Source organism: Anomaloglossus baeobatrachus, chromosome 1 (genome assembly GCF_048569485.1).
Source record: "Anomaloglossus baeobatrachus isolate aAnoBae1 chromosome 1, aAnoBae1.hap1, whole genome shotgun sequence".
Taxonomy (NCBI): domain Eukaryota; kingdom Metazoa; phylum Chordata; class Amphibia; order Anura; family Aromobatidae; genus Anomaloglossus; species Anomaloglossus baeobatrachus.
The window spans coordinates 93,574,920-93,598,626 of record NC_134353.1 but is presented as its reverse complement, the minus strand read 5'-3'; the positions used below and the strand labels follow the sequence as shown (position 1 = coordinate 93,598,626).

Genomic DNA, 23,707 nt, shown 5'->3' with positions numbered 1-23,707 from the left:
CACCATTTTCTGTGACGTTGCAGCGACGTCCCGTCGCTGTCGCTGTGTGTGACATCCAGCAACGACCTGGCCCCTGCTGTGAGGTCGCCGGTCGTTGCTGAATGTCCAGCTTCATTTTTTGGTCGTCACTCTCCCGCTGTGACACACACATCGCTGTGTGTGACAGCGAGAGAGCGACGAAATGAAGCGATCAGGAGTCGGCACTGGCAGCTGCGGTAAGCTGTAACCAGCGTAAACATCGGGTAACCAAGGGAAGACCTTTCCCTGGTTACCCGATGTTTACGCTGGTTACCAGCCTCCGCTCTTGCTGCCAGCGCCGGCTCCTGCACTGTGACATGTGGCTGCAGTACACATCGGGTAATTAACCCGATGCATACTGTAGCAAGGAGAGCAAGGAGCCAGCGCTAAGCAGTGCGCGCGGCTCCTTGCTCTCTGCACTGTGACATGTAGCTGCAGCACACATCGGGTTAATTAACCCGATGTGTGCTGCAGGAGAGCAAGGAGCCAGCGCTAAGCGCGGCTCCCTGCTCTCTGAACTGTGACATGTAGCTGCAGCACACATCGGGTTAATTAACCCGATGTGTGCTGCAGGAGAGCAAGGAGCCAGCGCTAAGCGCGGCTCCCTGCTCTCTGAACATGTAGCACAGCGACCTTATGATCGCTGCTTCTGCTGTGTTTGACAGCTAAGCAGCGATCATAACAGCGACTTACAAGGTCGCTGTTACGTCACCGAAAATGGTGACGTAACAGCGACGTCGTTGTCGCTGTCGTTTAGTGTGACACCAGCTTAAGATTAGTGGTGAGATACAAGCCACTCTTCAGATGCTGTGCTGAGATCTTATGTATGTGTCCCTGCTGTGTACTGTGTAATGGCTGTGTCTGACCGTACAGGGACATGGTCTGATCATACCATGTCTCTGATCATACCACATCTCCTGGGCAGGGGAGGAGGTAAAAAGGTATAAAGATATTAGAGCACAGGATCTCGGCTGATTCTTTTTGTAAGGTAAAACATTTCACTACCTGGTTTTGAAAAATGTTTGTGTATTATTTGTGATCCCGTGCTGTATGTCTGTATATTCTCTTGCATCCTCCCTTGCCCAGGAGATGTGGTATGATCAGACCATGTTCCTGTACGGTCAGACACGGCCATTACACAGTACACAGCAGGGACACATATATAAGATTATCTCAGCACATTATGTTTAAACACATCCAATTGTGGAAATGTATTATTTTAAAATCTATTGATTAAAATAAAGGGGTTTTCCCGCAAAGTTTAAGTGACGTCTGTTCTTGAATATGGACTGTCTGACTCCACCTTGTACCATCACTAATGCCAATGAGAAAATCCTTGGTGTTGATGAATTGAGGCTTTTTTTTTTATTTTTTTTAAGAGGAATTTGTCACGGACCTGTATTTTATTTTCTGGAGTGAAAAATGTTGAACAAATGGTAGTTTTGATATTTTGCGCTTATCCGAAGTGTGCAGAGTTTAGCGGGAGTGAGAGCCACCGATTTAATGGAGTAGTTGGCGTAAATCGTAGCACAAGTGTCCAGCGTCCGATCTGATTTTCTGCCACATGAACAAGATTTACCAAATGTCCTCTACTCTGTGGCGTGAGACCCCGGTCTTGGTAGATTCCCCACTCTGCAGTTGTAGTACGCTGTGTCACAGGCTCTCATCTCCACCATGCACCTATGTTACCGAAGGCATAGCCCCCACCATTGTTCCCTGGATGCGGTCACTTCCCAACATTTATATCTGCATATTGCGTGTCTGCTTTGTAGTGGATGCATTGTGTGGTGTCTCTGCCACCGGGCGCCGTGTAGCAGATACATTATTTCCATACAGGTTTGTTCGGATGCACATTTCTTTACTATTGTATAATTGTGCCCAGCCATGGCAGGTCTTCTGTCTCCTCCGTGTACAGTCATAAAGATCACTGCTTGGCTTCTTTGTAAATTACCTTTAAATAGTAATGTACAAGACAAAAACATGTTGATCGGTACTGACAAATGGAGGACTTCTCAGTAGTGTTGAGCGGACCCGGACCGGCAAAATCCGGATCCGCGCGGTTTTAGCGGCAGATCAGAGTCCGACCCGGACGCGGGATTCCGGGTGCATGATCCGGATTCGGCAATTTATTTATTTTTTTTTTTTTTTTTTCTCTCCACCCTTCTCCTCCACCCTTCTCCTCCACCCTTCTGTTCCACCCTTCTCCTCCACCCTTCTCCTCCACCCTTCTGTTCCACCCTTCTCCTCCACCCTTCTCCTCCACCCTTCTCCTCCACCCTTCTCCTCCACCCTTCTCCTCCACCCTTCTCCTCCACCCTTCTCCTCCACCCTTCTCCTCCACCCTTCTCCTCCACCCTTCTCCTCCACCCTTCTCCTCCACCCTTCTCCTCCACCCTTCTCCTCCACCCTTCTCCTCCACCCTTCTCCTCCACCCTTCTCCTCCACCCTTCTCCTCCACCCTTCTCCTCCACCCTTCTCCTCCACCCTTCTCCTCCTCCTCCTCCTCCACCCTTCTCCTCCTCCTCCTCCTCCACCCTTCTATTCCTCCTCCTCCACCCTTCTTCTCCTCCTCCTTCACCCTTCTTCTCCTCCACCCTTCTCCTCCACCCTTCTCCCGGATTTTGCTCCCCCATTGACATATATGAGCCTGGATCGGATCCGGACTTATTTGTCAACCCGAAGCTGATCCGCCGGACTCGGATTATTGACAGTCCGCTCAACTCTACTTCTCAGTGCAAATCTATATCACAGCAGACACTAACTATACTTGCATAATTTTTGGCGGTGGACACCTGTACATCGCACCCTCTAGAGTTTTGATCGCCCCCATTTCTAAACCCCTAGACATTAATATGTAAGTTGAGTATATATGTGTGGTTTGTTTTTTTTCTTAAACACTACAGCTATAGTATGTGAGAATAGATTTCTCACCTCACGTACGGCCGATAAGGCATTATATAGTGTCTAGTCTAACACCCCCCTCCCCGAACTGTAGTCGTCTGACAGGTCTTCTGGGTAACACAAGGTCTGTGACAGGTTTTGTGTCCGGTCTGTATTCTGATATGTTGTTTTTCTTTGTCTTTCCAGAATCCTGAATAGTAATAAGATCACACAGCTGAAGAACGCATCCTTCGAGGGGTTGAGCTTCCTGGAGAGGCTGTAAGTATTCCCTTCTGTTATGGTCCCAGTGGTAGACGGCCAGGCCACCGTACATGGCCGATCTCTCATTAGGCGATCCCACTGACACTTACTCCTTCTTGGAAAGAAGGTTTCTAACTTTGTTTAAAGGAAAGATGTCGTCCAAAAAAAAAAAGTCAATAACTGAAAAAATGTAATGTTTTTTAATGTTTTGTTTAGATATTTGTTTTTAATTGAGCAAAATATTAAAAAAAAAAAAGTTTGATATTTTCCACTCTTAAACACTTCTGAAATCCTACTGTAGAAGTAGCTTACATTACAGCTGCAGTAAGTTGGGCAGAATCTGCTCTCCTGTGTGTGATGTCGCCTCCCCCTCCCAACATGAGTGCTTCCAAAGGATAACCGGGAATGAAATTTAGGTTCACAGTGCGGAGCCATTTTGCTGGTGACCAGAAAAGTCTAAAGTGTCACCAAGGACAGCTGGAGTATCACACACAGGATAGAATTAGATAGTCAGCAGACAGAATCAAACAGGATAGGACTACCATATTTTTCGGACTATAAGACGCACTTTTTTTTCCCCCAAATGTAGGGGGAAAGTGGGGGGTGTATCTTATAGTCTGAATGTTGCTGCGGGGAATGAGGGTGCTGCGGTGGCGCGGATCATCAGTGGCATGAGCAGGCTGGAGTAGCGCCTGCCGTGACCACGTAGGCCTGTTCATTTCATATGCACGCCCATCCTCCTGCCCATCAACTCTCAGCGCTGATGGGGGGGTGCGGGCATAATTAACAGCCGGCCCGCATCATCACCACTGGCAACTACAGCCTGGAGTGATCATGTGCGGCTGTATTCACTGCCCCCCGCGTATCATCATCTGCGCCAGGGGGCAGTTAATCAGTACACTCACCCGTCACAGGGGGGATCATGTGCGATCAAAGGGAGCACAGGCAGATATAATATGCCCCGCTAACCCAGCCCATCAGCGCGATGCGGTTTCAGCACCACGCTGATGGACAGCGGCTGTGCATATTATATGAGCGGGAGCAGGAGATCTAACGCTGCCGCCCGCAGCTTTCACCTGCCCCCAGCCCCGCTCCAAAGTGGACCCTGCAGTGTGTGTATGTATGTATGTGTGTGTGTGTGTGTATATGTATGTATGTATGTGTGTATGTATATGTATGTATACACACCAAAACCCCCCCCTTGTATATTCGGTTTATAAGACGCACCCCCTACTTTCCCCCAAAATTTTGGGGAACAAAAGTGCGTCTTATAAAGCGAAAAATACGTTATATAGTAGGGTGAATGGGAGTATATAGCAGGATGGATGGGGGTATATAGCAGGATAAGGGTATATACCAGGATGGCGCTATGTAGCAGGATGGGGGCTATACCATGATGGCCTTATATAGCAGGATGGGAATATATACCAGGATGAGGGACATTTATGCAAAGATGGGGATCATATACAAGGCAGGAGGATTATTACCAGGATGGGGTACCTTAGTAGAGAATTTGGCGACATTACCCCCATAACAGTGTCAGCAGCAGATCCTCGCCCCATAACAGTGTGTCATGACCACATTTTTTTCTTAAAATTTTATTTTCCTATTTTCCTCTTCTAAAACCAGGGTGCGTCTTATAGTCCGAAAAATACGGTAGATACTGCTCAGCAGGCAGTATCACACAGGAGAGGATTAGATACCCAGCTCTGGAGACAGTATCACACACAGGATAAGATTGGGGTGTCATTGGAGACTGTAGTAGCAGCGGGGGAGGGGGAGCGGCGCCGGTAATCACACACTGCTCTGCATGCATGCCCGCAGCTGCTGCAGCAAGGAGAGTGGACGGGGTTGTCATTGGAGTATTGGAGACGGTAGCAGCGGCGGTGGTGGGGGGAGGGGTACCGGTACTCACATGCTCTGCATGCACACAAACACACACAGCACTGTTTCATGCATCGTCGGCGGGGGGGAGAGCGGGGCGGGGGAGGGGGGTGTCATTGGAGACGGTAACTGCGGGGGGAGGGGAGGGTAGGCGGCCCGTACTCACACATCCCAGCGGTTGACGGGGTTAAAGTGGAGCAAACAGCATGGCTCTGAGCTCCACAATGATGGCGCTGATCTCCTCCCTCTGCTGTGATCTGGACAGCCCAGGGGGCGCGTCCATGTCACAGCAGACGCCTTCTCTAATGTTACTAAATGGGGTCGGAGCCTGACTATCAGAGTCTATGCCCAGGGGCTGCCATAAAGGAGGTGAGAAACTGTTGTTACAGACACCAAATCCAAGATGGCAGCCCCCAGTGCCTTCAGTAAAATTAGAATTAAATAACTAAAAAAGCAGTGATTTTAATTTTGTATTAAAAATACTTGATTTAATAATCACTAATATTAATACAAAAATAAAAAACCGCGAGACCCTTCCTTTTAAAGGAATTGTCTGTCCAGGATTGGCCAAACATGGCTCCCACAAACAGTACCACACTGGTTTTTGGGTCCTGTTAGGTATTGTATTTCAGCTCCATTTAAGGGAATCAGTCAGCAGGTTTTTTCTGTGTAATCTGAGAGCAACATATTGAGAAGCAGAGTCCCTGATTCTAGCGATGTGTCACATACTGGGCTGTGTTTTGTTGTTTTAATACAATCTGTGTTTTATCAACAGAAGATTATCACTAGAGGATTAGGTGTCTCATGCCTTAAAGTGTATGAAAGCCCCCAACACTGATTAGCAGTGACAGCTGTGGTGTAGGCCAGGATATACAGGGCTCAATATTCTGAGCTCTGCTAGATCTGCAGCAGAGAAAACTGATACCTGCTGCACAGTTACCAAAGTCACACATCACAGGAAGCAGGGCCTCTGTCCCTTCCTCATGCTGCTGTCAGATTACATAGCAAAAACCTGCTGACGGATTCTCTTCAGGGCACAGTCACGCAAATGTATGACTGGTCCGTGGATCGCCTCGCAGGAAAATCGCCGGGCATATAGATGCCATTGTCCTCCGTGTTATCCGGCCATATGACTGCGCCCTTAAAGTGAATACCGCCATGACACACAACGTGGCTTTTATTTTAGTTACACTGGAAATGAGATTCAATATTTCAGTAGGTTTTAATCGGACTGCACTCCAATGTCATCCAAGTGCAGTCCGATGTTTCTCTCACATCCATAGGTGACTCGCAGACATACAAGTCTATCACTCGCATCCAATCGCAGCATGCTGCACATTTTATTTTTTTTTCTTCCATCCTATTACTGCTGAGGAAAATCTCGCAGATGTGAGCTGCAGCATTGTCTTACATGGGGTTAACTGAGTGCAATGCGAGATTTTCTCACATTGCACTCATGCGAGTCATACGTCAGTGTGACTCTACCCGTACAGTAAAAAAAAAAAAAAAAGCGTAGGGTCCCCCCTCGTATTGATACCCAGCACAGATAAAGCCCACGGCTACAGGCTGCAGCCTCCAGCCCTGCGCTCCTCGTGGCTGTGTATCAAAAAAAGAGGAACCGCATTCGACTTTTTTTTTTTTTTTTTTTTTTTTTATTTTTTTAATTATTTAATTAAAAAAAAAAAACCAGCATGCCGTCCACCCCAATTTTGATACCCAGCCAAGATAAAGCCCGACAGCTGGGGGCTAGTATTCTCAGACTGAGGGAAGACCATGGTTATTGGGCCCCATAGGCTAAAAATAGCAACCTGCAGCCACCCAGGATTGCCGCATTCATTATATGTGACGAGCCTGGTGCTTATAGGGCTATTCCCTATTACCCTGGTGCGGTGGCAACCGGGGTAATAAGGACTTAATGGCAGCCCACGGCAGCCACTAAGTCCTAGATTAGTAATGGCGGGTGAGACACCCCCCCCATCACTAATCTGTAAGTGAATGTAAATAAATAAAGAAAAAATCCTTTGAAATAAAATACCAAAAGCCCACCCTTTTTCACCACAGTATTAACCCCTAAATGCCCCTGCAAGTCCAACATAATCCACAACAGGTCCCATGGCGATTCAGCTTTGCTAAATCTCAGTCACAGCGAGCAGCCATAGAACATGGCTGCCCGCTGTGAGTGCAGACAGACAATGACTGAGCTGCGATAACGTCACTCAGGTAAGTTGCGGTCACAGCAGAAGGGTTCCCATGGTCCTCCTTCCCTGAGTGACATGATCGTTGATCGCGGCTTATTCTCTGCCTGCAGTTACAGCAGGTTCCATGATCGCGCGCTGTAACTCAGATATGTAACAGCTGAATCATCATGGGACCTTATGTGAATTGCGTCGGGCCTCCAGGAGTGGTTCGGGGTTAATAAAGTGGTGAAAGTGGGTGTTTTTTTTGTATTTTTTTTGTTTTCCAAATAAAGGAATTTTCTCGGTGCGTTTTTTTTTTCTTTTCTTATTATTTATTATTATTATTATTATATATTTTTTTTTTTTATTATTATTATTGATGGGGGTCTCATAGACCCCCTACTTATCACTAACTTGTTGGGCTTGATGACAGTTGTGCGCTTATTTTAACCCCTGATTACACTGATTGCCACCGCATTTAATAAATGCAATACTCTCAGGCGGCTGCAGGCTGCTATTTTTAGGCTGGGGGCGGCCTAATAACCATAGACCTCTCCAATCTGAGAATACCAGTCCCCAGCTATTATCTTGGCTGTGTATGAAAATTGGGGGGATTGCACGTTGTTTTTTTAAGTTATTTAATTCATTTAAAAAAAGCAAGCCGTATGCGGTTCCTTTTATTTTGATACACAGCCAAGATAAGCACATGGCTGGAGGCTGCAGCCTTTAGCCGTATGCTTTATGTATGCTGGGTATCATAATATAGGGGGACCCTACGTCAATTTTTATTTTTATACCACGCAGTCTGGGCCTGTGATTGGTTCCAGTCACACGTGTCTCCAGCCTGTGTGACAGTGTCTGCATGCAACCAATCAGACACCAGGACGGCTGATGGGCGGGGAAAGCCGTGCATATGGATGAGCAATGATGAGCGGCCCAGGAAGTGAAGGGGAGGCCTCAGGAGCAGTGTACAGGAGCGACGCAGGCTCGATAAGTATGAGCACTTGTTTCATTCTTATTTTCTTTATATTTTTTTTTTTTTATTTCTTGAGTGCCGGATCTGGATCAAGCACCTGCTACCCGGGTATCTTTGAAACCGCGCGGATCTGGACTTTTTACAGTCAGGGTCCGCACATCACTACTGGTTAAGCCGTGATAGTCTGTGCAGCGCACGCAGCCTGATCATGGGGCTCGGACATTTTTTACATAGTGTTAAGACAACAAAGAGAGCCTGAATGTGGAGGCGCTGCATACAGGGACCTCTCATACTCGTTGTTTTATATGAAGTGATGTGGGAATGTGACTCTCATGATCGGAGTGGCCGCTGCCGCTGATCCCTGTGTGTTGGGGGAGGGGGAGGTTGTGGTTTTTCATGTTTTACTCTGCAGGAAATTGCCTCTCAAGGGGACAAGTCCAAGAACGCTCCATACATTTTACGAGACTCGCTGCTTTTGCTATGTAGTCCCAGGGATGGGATACCAGCGTGCCACCCGCAGGGCTTTCCTTTCTTTTTTTTCTCTTGCCTCATTTACTTTATTAATACTCTAGGAGATATAAACAATTGGAAGTCCCGGGTTTTATGATGGGAGAACATTATTCCTGACGTCTCCCTACAGATATATTCCTGCAGAGCTGGACCGGTGTTCTTGTCACGGGGCTCTGCTGAAATGACTCCGGGTGTCTGCGTCCTCCCGGGACGGCTCCGGTTTCTTTCCCCAGCCCCCTCATATTCAAGCATGTGATGTGCCCTAATTCTATGAATTGGAGGAGGTTTCCATCTAATTTATTACAGAAATGACAGCGTATCAGGTACAATATATTGTACGTGTTAGGCTACTTTCACACATCAGTTTTCTGCATTCAGGCACAATCCTTTTTTTTTTTTTCCTGATCCAACGGATCCGGCAAAAAATGTAAAAACCGTATCCTCTGGATCCGTGTGTGTTTTTTTTTTTTTTTTTTTTTTTTTTTGTTTTTGCTGGATCAGTTTTGGAATATGCGCAGTTTACAAGAACTAATCCGGCAGCCGCATCCGTTTTTTGCCGCATTGCGCCAGATCCGGCGTCCATAGTCTTCCATTGTAAAACACGCTGGATCCGGCGCAATGCGTTTTTTTTTTTTGCCGGACAAAAAAACGTTGCAAGATACGTTGCCTTCGGCCGCCGCTTTAATTAATTTTGCCGCATCCGGAAAAAAAACGGATGCAACGAAAAGCCATCAGGCACAATCCGGTAACAATGCAAATCTATGGGGATAAAACGGATGCGGTACCGGATCAGTTTTACCTGTTTTTTTTCCGGATTGTGCCTGATGGAAAAAACCTGATGTGTGAAAGTAGCCTAACCCGAGCATTGCACATGGATCGCCCATAGGGCTGATTATAGAGGAGCAGCCCCCAATGCCATTCACAATGCCTATCATATATTGGGACCCGAGAGCATGACATTGTTTTCTCCCCTCCCCAGTAAACTGATATAGATCTACAAGCCCCCTTCCCAGTCAACAATGCATTTCAATACTGTAAAAAACCAGCCTTGTGTGCCGTAAATACACACTTTATGCAAAAGTTTGGTTATTGGAGGGCAGTTCCTATCTTGTGATGCAAATGCTGACAATGGGAACTGGTTTATTGCTGCGTCCTCTAGGTTTGGCGTTCCTGGCTCCCTGTGTGACCCGTGGTAGGCCTCCAATGTGAGGGCGACAACCTTGCGCTGTCACAGATTCGCTCTTAAAATTTGTGAGTTATCCACACCTTACTGATCATCAAGTGAAGACACCAAGCGAAACACCATCACTTTACAGAAATGACGATAAGCCCATAAAATTGATGGACCCCATTGGCCATGTAGACAGGGTTGTCTTCATTCACCGCCAGAAAACAGATCTTCAGCTTGTCACTAGGATATCACATGTCTTACACATTATTGGGATTCTTCAAAAATAAAGCACCATTCACTTTAATGGGACTATCTTAAAGGGAATCTGTCCCCAGGTTTTTGCCACCTAATGTGAAAGCAGAATAATGTACATACAGAGACCCTGATTCCAGTGATGTGTATTTTTGATAAAATCACTGATTAATCAGCAGGAGATTATCATTACAGGACTACTTGGCATGCTGCAGGTAGTCCAGCATATTCATGAGCTCTGTATGACTGCTGGATCTGCATCATAGAAAACATTGATTTTATCAGAATGACAGCACACAGCTCAGTAAGTGACACATCGCTGGAATCAGAATCTCTCTCTACATTATACTGCTCTCAGATGGAGGAGCAAAAACCTTTCAAAGGGATCTAGACATTTTAATTTAGTGATTGAAGGTGTTCACCTCTACATTTATGTTGAAGGCTTCTCACCAATGTCAGATTATTAGGGCCTGGATGTTAACTGTGCACGGAGTAAAACAGCGCAGCTCTGTACAGTGTACATCAGCTCAGTCCCTACAGAAGAGAACGGGAGCCGGTCTACCGTGCCTGGCAGTGGTCACCAGCCAGTGTATGGAGCCGTGCTGCTCTGTATGTTGTGTTACTTACAGCAAAGATGGGCTGCAGTGTGTACATCGCCCAGGCCAAAAACTAATACTCTACCAGAATACAGCTAAACCCCCACTAAGTGGAGGCATCACAGGTGCAGGAGGAGCAAATCACACACACACACCTCCATGGAATGGAGGGGGCGCTTGCTGGATGATAAAAATGCACACTGATGGCTTGCATAGAGCGCTGTTCACACTAGCAGATACAGTCACAAGCCCGCAGCCTATTAGGTGACGCCCATACTATTAGATCAGGCGGCTGCCAAGCCGTACTCCACCTGTGTATCATGCAGGGACAGAAACTCTAAAATGCAAGGCCCAACAAAAAAGGGGCCTGGCTGCATCCTGTACAAAAAATGAGGTTTTAGTTGGTATTATGGCCATAAAACGGAAGCCTACAACCCTCATCACGGAAACCTCGTGCTTGTAGGTCCCTACACTAGATATAAAAATAGCAACAAAAAGAGGAATAAATATCCTCCAAAAATGTATGTATGTATGTATGTTGTGGACATCTGGGGTGGTGTTCAAGGATATACTGAACACTAATGCTCATGTGTTTGGGTAATTGGGGGAAGGGGCTCTCAGGATCAAGACCCCCACCTAAGTATCAACACTACTCAACCGGGGCTATAACATACCAAAGAGCTCTGTGCAAAGAACATCAGAGGTGGGCATGGACCCAGTATTCTTGTTTCCCATGTCTTACAATTGGTAAGGGCCCTTTCACCGACCCGGCTTCAGATGCCCACTGCTCAGTAAAGGGTCGCTCAGTGCGCTTCCCCTGACATTGTTCTTGGCAGCAAAGCACAATGTGCTGCCGAGAATAAAGATTTTTTTTTTTTTTTTATTATTGCAACCCAAAAGATCATTTTGGTAATTTGTCAGGTGATTGGCAGCCTGTTTAGTGAGAAGAGTGTGATAATCGTGCTGTGTAAACGCACCTGAAGATCTGCCATATTAGGCCTTGTGCACACGCAACGTTTTCGGTGCCATTTGTTGTTGAAACCTCCATGTCTATCCTTATCTCAGCAAAGTCTATGGGAATTCTGGAGTGCTGTGCACATGCTTCTTTTTTCCTCTGCAGTTTTGGGTGCAGAAAAAAAGAAGTAGCATGTCAATTGTTGGTGTGGTTTTTTTTTTTTGGTTTTTTTTTTTGGTTTTTTTTTTTTTTTTCCTGCGTTTTGGAGACCTTCCAGCCATTGATTTTACAAAAAGAGCATGGCACAAAAATGCACCAAAGAAGGGTGTTTTTTGGTGTGTGTTTTTAGGTGCACAAAATTATTTCCGCACCTAATCTGCAGTGTGCGCACATAGCCTTACCCAGATTTTGGTGAACTCTATTTCTTCCTCTTAAGCTGCTTTTACACATCCGGTTTTTGCCATGCCAATCCGGCAAAAAAACTGATGCAGCAAATCTGGCGGAAAAATGGATCCGTTGTATCAGTTTTTTTCCCATGCGTTCCGTCGTTGGATTGCCGCATGATGACGGATCCGGCACCCATAGGCTTTCATTGAAACTCACGCAGCACGGTCCCGGATCCGGCGCCATAAGTTTTTTTTGCTATTGCTTTTTTGCTATTTACGCCGAATCCGGCAAAAGCCAGATGCAACACAAGGCCATGCGGCACAATCCGGCGCTAATACAAGTCTATCGGGGAAACAACAGATCCGGCAGCAATAAACGCCGGAGCCGTTCTTTCCAGTTTTTGCCAGATTGTGCCGCACGGCGAAAAATGGATGTGTGAAAGCAGCCTTAGGCTATGTGGCAGCGTTTTTGCATGTTTTTTGGGTGCGTTTTTAGGCTCAAAACTGTATGACTTTGCTTCCCCAACAAAGTCTATGAGTTTTCATTTTTGCGGTCCGCACACAACTTTTTTTTTTTTTTTTTTTTTTTTTTTTTTTAGCTGCGTTTTTGAGCTGGAAAAAAAAAATGGTCATGTCAATTCTTTTCTGCGTTTTTCTGCGTTTTCCACCTATGCAATGCATTGGAAAAATGCAGCAAACCTCAGCCAAAAACGCACCGAAGCGCTGCAAAAACGCATGTGTTTTTACCAATGCGTTTTTGCCGTGGGTGCATTTTTTTTGTGCGCTTTTTGCGGAAAAAAATGCAGCGTGCGCACATAGCCTTACTTTGAAGTCCGCTCCTCACCCACTGGTATTTTCAGTTTCTCATTCCTGTTTCTGTACATTGTGATTCCCTGTCCCCTGGTGAAGCACTGACCTGAATATTGGCCCTTGTTTAGTTACTGGGTGTCACAAAGGTAATGGAGACTTCATCCTGTTTATTTCTTTTCTTCCTGTGGAAGTTGTCAGTCTTCATTTGTTTCTCCGCTGGAGTCGGATTACATGGCCTGTGGGACAATGAGGGCGGCTGCTGTTGTCTCCCCCGTCATGTGTCCCAGTAATGCGGGGGATATATATAACTGGCATTCCAGCAGTGCACTGGATATATTTAGCTGTAAGGATCGGCGGGCACACATCCCCTAATGATTTACTGCTGAATACAGTCACAATAATGGACACGCTATCAGTCTGAGTTACAACTATGATTACAGTGTTTTACAGAGTAAATCCTCCATACTGGTTACATCTACTGGTGCCCTGGATGAGCAGTATCACTGCACACAGCCACAGAGCAGCCGAAATACATCATTTAGGGAAGACAAAATCTTGTAACTTTGGCTATTAATCTTACATAGTTACTAAGGTTGAAAAAAGACCTAGGTCCATCTAGTTCAACCTTCCTCCACCAGTTCTACATTTGGTCACTTAGTCATTTATAACCAACTATGTTGTGTGTACTGAGGAAATCATCCAACCCTTTTTTAAAAGCTGTTATAGTATCTGCCATTACTACCTCTTGTGGTAGGGCATTCCACAGTCTGACTGCTCTAACTGTAAAGAACCCTTCCTATTTAGCTGTCAGAATCGCTTTTCTTCCACTCCCAGTGAGTGCCCCCTGGTCCTTAGTATTGTCTTTGAAAGACATAAGTCATGAGCCAGTCCTTTATATTGACCACACATGTATTTATACATATAAATTAGATCTCCTCTGAGACGTCTTTTTTCTAAGCTAAACATATCTAACTTTTTCCACCTGTCATCATATGGGAGGCTTCCATTCCTTGTAATAATCTAGTTGCCGCCTTTGAACTGACTCTAACTTCTGAATGTCCTTTATAAAATGTGGAGCCCAAAACTGGATCCCGTATTCCAGATGTGGCCTTAGAAGTGATTTATAGAGGGGTAACAATACGTTGGGATCACGGGATCTAATCTCTCTTTTTATACACCCTAAAATCTTGTTTGCTTTTGCAGCTGCTGCTTGACATTGAGTGCTGCTGCTCAGCTTATTTGTAATGAGAATACCCAAGTCCTTCTCCTGTTCTGTAGTCCCTAGTTTACTTCCATTTAATGTATACGCAGTTATAGGATTACTCCGTCCTAGGTGCATTACTTTACATTTATCAACATTAAATCTCATTTGCCAAGTTTCTGCCCATTCTGACATCTTATCCAGATCTTTTTGTAATATTATACTATCAAGGTCAGTTTTTAATATCCTACATAGTTTGGTGTCATCAGCAAAGACTGACACTTTACTATCAATCCCATCCACAAGGTCATTAATAAAGAGATTAAAAAGAATTGGTCCTAGCACAGATCCCTGCGGCACCCCACTGCTGACTATAGCCCATTTAGAGAATGTACCATTTATGACTACTCTTTGTTTCCTATCTTTTAGCCAATTCCTTACCCAGTTGCATATAGTTTCCCCTAGTCCTTGCTTCTGGAGCTTTAGTATAAGGCTATTATGTGGTACAGTATCAAATTCCTTTGCAAAGTCCAAATAAATCACATCAGCTGCATTACCAATATCCAGGTTTGCACTTACCCCCTCATAGAACCCCAACAGGTTGGTTAGCCACGACTTATCTTTCATGAATCCATGCTGTTTGTCAGTTATCATATTATTTTCTGCAATATATTTTTGTATGTCATCCCTTAAAATGCCCTCAAAAACTTTGCATACTACTGATGTCAGGCTTACTGGACGGTAGTTGCCTGGATCTACCCGCTTACCTTTCTTAAATATCGGTACCACATCAGCAATCCTCCAATCCTGAGGCACCAACCCTGTTACAAGCGAGTCTAAAATCTAAAGAAATCCACATTAGAATCTCTTATCTTCGTTAACATTTTTATGCGGTTCAGTGGTATTTTATTTCTTCATTGAAAAGCATTCCCAGATTATCAGGTTTATAGGGTGCTGGATTGAAAGAATTTAAAGAGACCAACCACCAGGATTATCCTATATAAACAAAAGCCAGTGCTATACTGGTGCTATCATGCTGATTCTATACATACCTTTTATTTGTGAGATCGGATGTATACTTTGTGAAATATAGGCAAGTAAAGTTTGTGAAATGAGCTGATTATTTGATAAGTGCTGCAGAATAGCTAATAGATGGGTCACGTTTTTCTAGTTATTCCCACCACTGTCTGCTGCCTGTCTTTCCTCCGCCCCTGGCCTTCCTTTCTCTGCCCCTGGCCGTCCTTTCTCTGCCCCTGGCCGTCCTTTCTCTGCCCCTGGCCGTGCTTTCTCTGCCCCTGGCTGACCCACCTATTAGATATTCTGCAGCACCTATCAATCAAGTATCAGTGCATTTCACAAACTTTACTTGCCTGTATTCAGAAACTATACATCCAATCTCAAAACTAAAGGTCTGTATAGAATCAGCATGATAGCGCCAGTATAGCACTGACATTAGTTTATATATGAATATCCTGGTGGTTGATCCTCTTTAATCACATTAGAGATGAGCAAAAAGATTTTCATACCCTGCTCCAGCGTTCACTCTGTACTTTGTGCATCTGGACCAGGCCGATACTTGAATGCCAGCATCCTGATTATTCGCTGACATCCCAAGACAAGGCTTGTGAATGTGGTTTCTGCTTAGTTCTCTATTAGAAGCAGCAGCACAGCCTGTTATATAAAGGAGCTGCACAGGCTCTACAACAGTAAATGGTAGGACATTTTTAATGAAGCATGTTTTCAAATGTTGCCTAACTTTCAGCCATCTATTTTCAGAGATCTTCGGAATAACTTGATCAGCACAATAGATCCCGGTGCCTTCTGGGGACTTTCATCTCTTAAACGGCTGTAAGTTACCTTTAAAATATAAGGAAATGCAACAAGTTTAATTAATGAGTGCTAAACTCAAGTCAGTACAACACCTCAAAGGATAACTTTGGTCTCTAAAAAGAAGGTGCCATAGGAGTGTCCATGAGCCTTAAAGAGGGAATCTCCACATAGCAAAACACACATAAAATTTCCACATTATATTATAAAGTATTTATAGATGACATAAGAGTAATAACGACTACCTTGTCTTTTCTTTTAGAGATCTAGCCAATAATAGGATTGGATGCCTTAACTCGGACATCTTTAAGGGGCTCCCCGCCCTGGTGAGACTGTAAGTATATGACACGTAATACATGAAGAAATAAAAGAATAATAAAAAAAAAAAAAAAAAAAAAAAAAATCCTAGTGAAATACAAGTATTTAGATGTTATAACTGGACATGAGTCAATATTAAAGGGTATATCCGGGACTGTGCCTAAGCGCTAACGGGCTGGTAGTTCTTCGCTGGCATATTGCAGTCACAGACCGCTCCTGGCGGAGATACAATGGCTTCTATTCCGCACTGTTCTGTAGATGAGGCAGGACAGCCGGATCCCCGCTGCCTAACTGGGGGAGCCGGCTGTTATTCAGCAGGACGTCTGCTGTCTCGCCCCGTCTACAGAGCAGAATGGAAAGGAAGCCTCCGCTCTGTTGTGGCGGCGGCAAAATCGGCTGAATCACCGGCAAGAGCGGATTGTGACTGTTCTGTGCTGGCGAAGAACGGCGCCGAACACCACAGGCAGGTAGGTAGCAACTACCTGTCTGTTATTGCTTAGATGCATTTTAAAAAAGAAAGAGTATTCCGACTCTGTTCACTTGCGCATCAGGAGCTGAGCAGGGCCCATGATGTCCCAGCTACTGAGACCTGCTGAGATGATTAGGACAGACTTACAATATGTTTGGTGTCAGAGTACCTGGTGGCGTGCAGAGACCAGCACTGCCCAAATCAAAAATCAAAGCTTTATTTTTATATAGCGCTAACATATTCTGCTGCGCATTACATACATCAGGAACACTGTCCCCATTAGGGACTTTAGATTGTGAGCCCCATCTGTTCCTTTTTGTAGTGTGGGAGGGAACCGGAGAACCAGGAGGACACCCACGCAAACACGGGGAGAACATACAAACTCCTTGCAGATGGTGTCCTTGGTGGGATTTGAACCCAGGACCCCAGCACTGCAAGACTGCAGTGCTAACCACTGAGCCACTGTGACCCCCCCATCCCCACCAAGTAATGTCACTTGTTTTCTGTTGCTGTCTCTGCTGAGTAAGCAAGGGAGCGGACATTGTCATTGTGCAAGTCGCTCAGCAAGCAGGGAGGGACAGAAAAGTCCCTAAAATGAGCATCCCTGATGATGCATTGTTTCAAGGATGAGGCTGTGTCTGTGACCGCAGCCTTTGCACCCTGATGACGCTTCGTTTGAGTATCCCATCATGCACTGCTATTCTCAAACCAAACGTCATTAGACAGAAAGTAGGCAAAAATCTATAGTAGTTAGTGTAGGCTGGGAAGGGTAGGAATTTTTTAATGCAACCATATTAGAAATTAGTTTAGATTGGGGCAATAAATAGAGATTTGGATTGGAATTTCTTCAGACCGCCGTTTGAACAACTGTGATGCCACCGGCCCCAATGCAAGTTGGAGGAGTCAGAAGAGAGGCCCGGATGACAATGGAACTGGTTAGTTGGAGGCATGTTATAAGAAAATGCCACAAATGTCCAATCCGTGGCAATCCCAATCACTGTAAGTGAGGCAAAGCTCTGCATTCATGTCAAAAGGCAAGTGGACAGAAATGGTCCAATAATGGTACTATAGGGAACAGCAAAAATCTTCAGTTTTCCAGTGTGGTTATGAATCATTCCTAAACAATGATGTTTTCCAGGCAGCCGGCCAAATATACTTATTTTGCCTTGGTCCCATCATTGATTGACATATAATGAAAACACTTAAAAAAAAAATACATTTGCTAGTTAGGAGAAAATACAGACCATTGCTAGATCACCGATCAGAAATAGGGTGTTTTGCCCATTGTATTAGTGACTGGTATCGTGCTTTCTGCTGCTGACACCTCCTACATTCCCCCCCTTTTAACTATTTTTCTTTTTCTTTTTATATAGCACCATTAATTGCACAGCACTGTAAACACATAGAGTTGAGCGAGTACCTAAATATTCGTACTCACTATACTCATGACAATACTGTCTAATACTCGCATATTCATTCTGAATAGTGTGTACAATGCAAGAAAATGGGGAAAAACCCACAAAGTAACAAGTAACCCGAATTCCGCAATATTTGTGCGAGTAGAGAATATTGCGGCATTAAGGTTACTCGTTACTTTGCGAGTTTTCCCCATTGACTCGCGTTGCACACGCTATTCGGAACAAATACACGAATATTAGGCAGTACTCGTTATGAGTATTGCGAGTATGAATAGTTAGGTAGTCACTCAACTCTATACAAACATCATCACTGTCCCCATTGGGACTCACAATATAAATTCCCTATCGGTATGTCTTTCGAGTGTGAGAGCAAACCAGAAAACCAGGAAGAAACCCACACAAACACGGGGAGAACATACAATCTCCTTGCAGATATTGTCCTTGGTGGGATTTGTACCCAGTGCTACAGAGGGACAGCGCTTACCACTGAGCCACCATGATAGACGTTGTTGATAGCGCCCCACAGTAATGTCCGAGTCAGCACAGGAAGGACACTGTGGATAATCTGTAACATCTTGAAGTATGAAACATATAATATTCATGAACAAGTGAGGCTGCTTTCACACTACGTTTTTTTTAACATGCGTCATGAACGTTTTTTTGCTGTAAAAGTGGATCCTGTTTTTACAAAGAAAAACGCATGCAAACGCAAGTGTTATTTTGCAGGATCCTGTCACTTGAAGTTTATGGGCGGGCATTGGAGTCATGTGATCGGGAGTGAGGGGAACTGAACGTGACAGACTGGGAGCCGGCACCTGACAGCTGTGGAGGCTCATAACCAAGGTAAACATTGGGTGACTTGCTTGGATACCCGATATTTACCTCGGTTACGAGCGTCTGCAGCTGCTAGGAGCCGGGCTCCCTGCACACGTAACCAAGGTAAACATCGGGTATCCAAGCAAGTTACCTGATGTTTACCTTTGTTACGAGCGTCCTCCGCTCTCAGGCGGGGGAGAGAGAGAGAGGGAGGGGAAAAGAGGGAGGGGGAGAGAGACACTGATCACCTGAGGCTGGTTTCTGGGCATGCTCGGTAGAGCCAGCAGGATCCTGTCTATCAGCATGCCAGCGTTCACATACTTTTGCATGCAGTATAGTCAGGATCCAGCAATTTGCAGTATTTGGACGCAGCTCAAAAACACTACAAGTAGCGTGAAAAAAGTTTAAAAAACTGCAAGTTGCTGGATCCTCACTATAACGCATGTGAACGCATGTTGACGCGAGTCCATTGCAAATGTATTGAAATGAAAACGCATTTGCACTGGATCCGTTTTTGTGTTAAAAAAAAAACGTTCAGGACGCATGTTAAAAAAACGTAGTGTGAAAGCAGCCTAAACTGGGGAAAATGTCTCGTGTATTAATGAAACGTTAATGCTGCCTGTTTTGCTTGCACTTGTGCCATGTGCAGACCGGACAGCTACAGATGCTTTTTCCTTGCATGAAAAGTTATTTACATGGCATAATCCTAACCGTATTGTTCAATGAATGCAGCCGAGAGAGCGAGGCCTCACCAAATCACGCAAGAAAAGCCAATTGTGTGATTTCCAAGAATACCCTCCATCATCCTTGAAAAGCATCTTCAGGAGCCCCTATAGACAGCAGTCCTAGCCGATGCTCCGCTCACTCCACATAGTGTAGAAATGTTTTCTATTGCGTTTATTGTGCCTTTCAGAAATGATCACGTGCAGTAAGCGACCTCCAGCATGGCAGATACCGGACCCCCTATTATATGAATATAAGGCTAATACTTCTGTGACACAGAATGGTGAGAACTGTACTGATTTTGCGGCACGGTGGCTCAGTGGTTAGCGCTGTTTCTTTGCAGTGCTGGGGTCCTGGGTTCAAATCCCACCAAGGACGACATCTGCAAGGAGTTTGTATGTTCTCACCGTGTTTGTGTGGGTTTCCTCTGGGTTCTCAAGTTTCCTCCCATTTGGGCCAAAAGCTCAAAATAATGGTCATTACTGTAACGATTGAGTCTTTCCATAAACCTGATGTATTTGATTAATAAAATTTTATAAACGTAGAAAATGCTGATATTGTACCAGGAACCGTAGAAACATCGGACTAAGAGCTAAAACCACTGAAGTAGCAAACTGGGAGAAACAACATTTTTTTTTTTTTTTTTTTTCTGGCAGGGTTCATCTTCCAGTTTTAGTAGTGACCCTGGCGCAGGTTTGGTAACCACTAATGCTGAGCAGCTGTCAGTCAGTGTGGGGGGCGGGGGGTGTAGTTACAGCTGCTGCTCAGTATACACAGACCGATGATTGAACCGGCTCCACCTTCACCACTGACTGACAGCCAGCTCTAATGCTGAGCGGCTGTCAGTCAGTGCAGAGGGTGCAGTTACAGCCACAGCTATACACAGAGTGGTGACTCAACCCATGACTGAAAGCCAAACGCTGCTGGGAGAAATGAAGTTAATTTCTTCCTTGCAGCGGGGCTGTAAGTGCCTGTGTCGGCAGGCTCAGCCCCATGTTATACAGCAGGAGGAGCTGAGTAGATTGATCTATAGTTTTATTGGCAAAGATTCAATATAAGACGTGTTTTCATAATTTAATCCTGGGATTTTGGGACCAGTAGGGGGTCCTATCAGTGAGTGACAACCATATCTGTATGCACACTTATACACAGAAAGCTGTCAGTCACTACTAGGACCGCCCACTGGCCCTAAAATCCAAGGATTAAATGATGAAAACATGATTGCCAGGGGCAGGTCGTGCGGTCGTCTGCTCGCCCGGAAGCAGGTCCTGTGGTCGTCTGCTCGCCCGGAAGCAGGTCCTGCGGCAGTCTGCTCGCCCAGGGGCAGGTCCTGCGGCAGTCTGCTCGCCCGGAAGCAGGTCCTGCGGCAGTCTGCTCGCCCAGGGGCAGGTCCTGCGGCAGTCTGCTCGCCCGGAAGCAGGTCCTGCGGCAGTCTGCTCGCCCAGGGGCAGGTCCTGCGGCAGTCTGCTCGCCCAGGGGCAGGTCCTGCGGCAGTCTGCTCGCCCAGGGGCAGGTCCTGCGGCAGTCTGCTCGCCCGGGGGCAGGTCCTGCGGCGGTCTGCTCGCCCGGGGGCAGGTCCTGCGGCGGTCTGCTCGCCCGGGGGCAGGTCGTGCGGCGGTCTGCTCGCCCGGGGGCAGGTCGTGCGGCGGTCTGCTCGCCCGGGGGCAGGTCGTGCGGCGGTCTGCTCGCCCGGGGGCAGGTCGTGCGGCGGTCTGCTCGCCCGGGGGCAGGTCGTGCGGCGGTCTGCTCGCCCGGGGGCAGGTCGTGCGGTGGTCTGCTCGCCCGGGGGCAGGTCGTGCGGTGGTCTGCTCGCCCGGGGGCAGGTCGTGCGGTGGTCTGCTCGCCCGGGGGCAGGTCGTGCGGTGGTCTGCTCGCCCGGGGGCAGGTCGTGCGGTGGTCTGCTCGCCCGGGGGCAGGTCGTGCGGTGGTCTGCTCGCCCGGGGGCAGGTCGTGCGGTGGTCTGCTCGCCCGGGGGCAGGTCGTGCGGTGGTCTGCTCGCCCGGGGGCAGGTCGTGCGGTGGTCTGCTCGCCCGGGGGCAGGTCGTGCGGTGGTCTGCTCGCCCGGGGGCAGGTCGTGCGGTGGTCTGCTCGCCCGGGGGCAGGTCGTGCGGTGGTCTGCTCGCCCGGGGGCAGGTCGTGCGGTGGTCTGCTCGCCCGGGGGCAGGTCGTGCGGTCGTCTGCTCGCCCGGGGGCAGGTCGTGCGGTCGTCTGCTCGCCCGGGGGCAGGTCGTGCGGTCGTCTGCTCGCCCGGGGGCAGGTCGTGCGGTCGTCTGCTCGCCCGGGGGCAGGTCGTGCGGTGGTCTGCTCGCCCGGGGGCAGGTCGTGCGGTGGTCTGCTCGCCCGGGGGCAGGTCGTGCGGTGGTCTGCTCGCCCGGGGGCAGGTCGTGCGGTCGTCTGCTCGCCCGGGGGCAGGTCGTGCGGTCGTCTGCTCGCCCGGGGGCAGGTCGTGCGGTCGTCTGCTCGCCCGGGGGCAGGTCGTGCGGTCGTCTGCTCGCCCGGGGGCAGGTCGTGCGGGCGTCTGCTCGCCCGGGGGCAGGTCGTGCGGTCGTCTGCTCGCCCGGGGGCAGGTCGTGCGGTCGTCTGCTCGCCCGGGGGCAGGTCCTTCCGGTGGCTACTGCAGTCCTATACCCTCCATTCATCTAGTGCTGGGTCCTCTGCATCGGGTGAAGCCTCATATGCACAGGTCTCTTCTAGCTCCGTGTAATTACAGGCTTCTGCGTTGCCAGCTCCTGGTAATTAATTGCTTTGTTACCTTCATTAGGGCGAGTTATTATTTTCGCTCCCTCCATTAGCGGTATGATTCACACACACATGCCCGTAATCCGCACTCCTCTACGGCTGCTGTGACGCCTGCGCTGTAGTAAATCAGTAATCTGTAATCTGACCACGTGTGTACATTGTGTGTAGTGAAAGTTTATATCTTTCTTTCTAGAAATCTCTCTGGGAATTTGTTTTCCTCACTGCCACAAGGAACCTTTGCTAACCTGTTTGCCTTAAAGTCACTGTGAGTATCCTGCCTCCACTTACACACCAATAAGTATTTGCCAAAAGGATGTATATGGTACAGTAGCCTGTATTCTGCAGATTATTATTATTATTATTATTATTATTATTATTATTATTATAGCGCCATTTATTCCATGGCGCTTTACAAGTGAAAGAGGGTATACGTACAACAATCATTAACAGTACAAAACAGACTGGTATAGGAGGAGAGAGGACCCTGCCCGCGAGGGCTCACAGTCTACAGGGAATGGGTGATGGTACAATAGGTGAGGACAGAGCTGGTTGAGCAGTGGTCTACTGGACTGAGGGCTATTGTAGGTTGTAGGCTTGTTGGAAGAGATGGGTCTTGAGGTTCCTCTTGAAGCTTTCCACGGTAGTGGAGAGTCTGATATGCTGGGGTAGAGCATTCCAGAGTATGGGGGAGGCACGGGAGAAATCTTGTATGTGATTGTGGGAACAGGAGATAAGAGAGGAGTAGAGAAGGAGATCTTGTGAGGATCTGAGGTTGCGTGCAGGTAGGTCCCAGGAGAGTAGGTCACAAATGTAAGGAGGAGACAGGTTGTGGATGGCTTTGTATGTCATGGTTAGTGTTTTGATCTGGTGTCAGGTGATGGGAAGCCAGTGAAGGGATTGGCAGAGAGGGGGGTCGGGAGTAGCGAGGGGAGATATGGATTAATCAGGCCGCAGAGTTTAGGATAGATTAGAGGGGTGCAAGAGTGTTGGAAGGGAGGCCACAGAGCAGGAGGTAAAACAACATTCCCGCACCCCTTTAATGCTATTCCCCAGCCACAAATATTGCATGTGAAATAATTTTAAGGTCGTGTCCACAAAAACGTGTTTCTGTTTCTTTCTAGTGAGTTTCAGACGGACTATCTTCTGTGTGACTGTAATCTGCTGTGGATGCTGCGATGGATAAAAGCAAGGAATATAACTGTCCGGGAGACAAAATGCTCCTACCCCAAGTCTCTGCAAGGGCAGCCCATCCCGGCGGTGAAACCCGAACAGCTGACCTGTGGTAGGTGGAGTAGTGATTATAGCATACAGGGATCTGTG

At 47.0% G+C, this 23,707-nt stretch overlaps 1 protein-coding gene across 2 annotated transcripts in view; it reads left to right on the top strand.

The window, feature by feature from the left end:
* ADGRA3 (adhesion G protein-coupled receptor A3) overlaps nucleotides 1-23,707 on the top strand; it is a 177,765-nt gene that overhangs the window by 27,853 nt on the left and 126,205 nt on the right. For both annotated transcript variants that reach the window (XM_075346927.1, XM_075346926.1), the window contains exons 2-6: nucleotides 3,106-3,177; nucleotides 15,854-15,925; nucleotides 16,167-16,238; nucleotides 22,581-22,652; nucleotides 23,509-23,669. In XM_075346927.1, coding sequence (XP_075203042.1) covers nucleotides 3,106-3,177; nucleotides 15,854-15,925; nucleotides 16,167-16,238; nucleotides 22,581-22,652; nucleotides 23,509-23,669 — 449 coding nt within the window. The remainder of the gene's footprint in view (nucleotides 1-3,105; nucleotides 3,178-15,853; nucleotides 15,926-16,166; nucleotides 16,239-22,580; nucleotides 22,653-23,508; nucleotides 23,670-23,707) is intronic.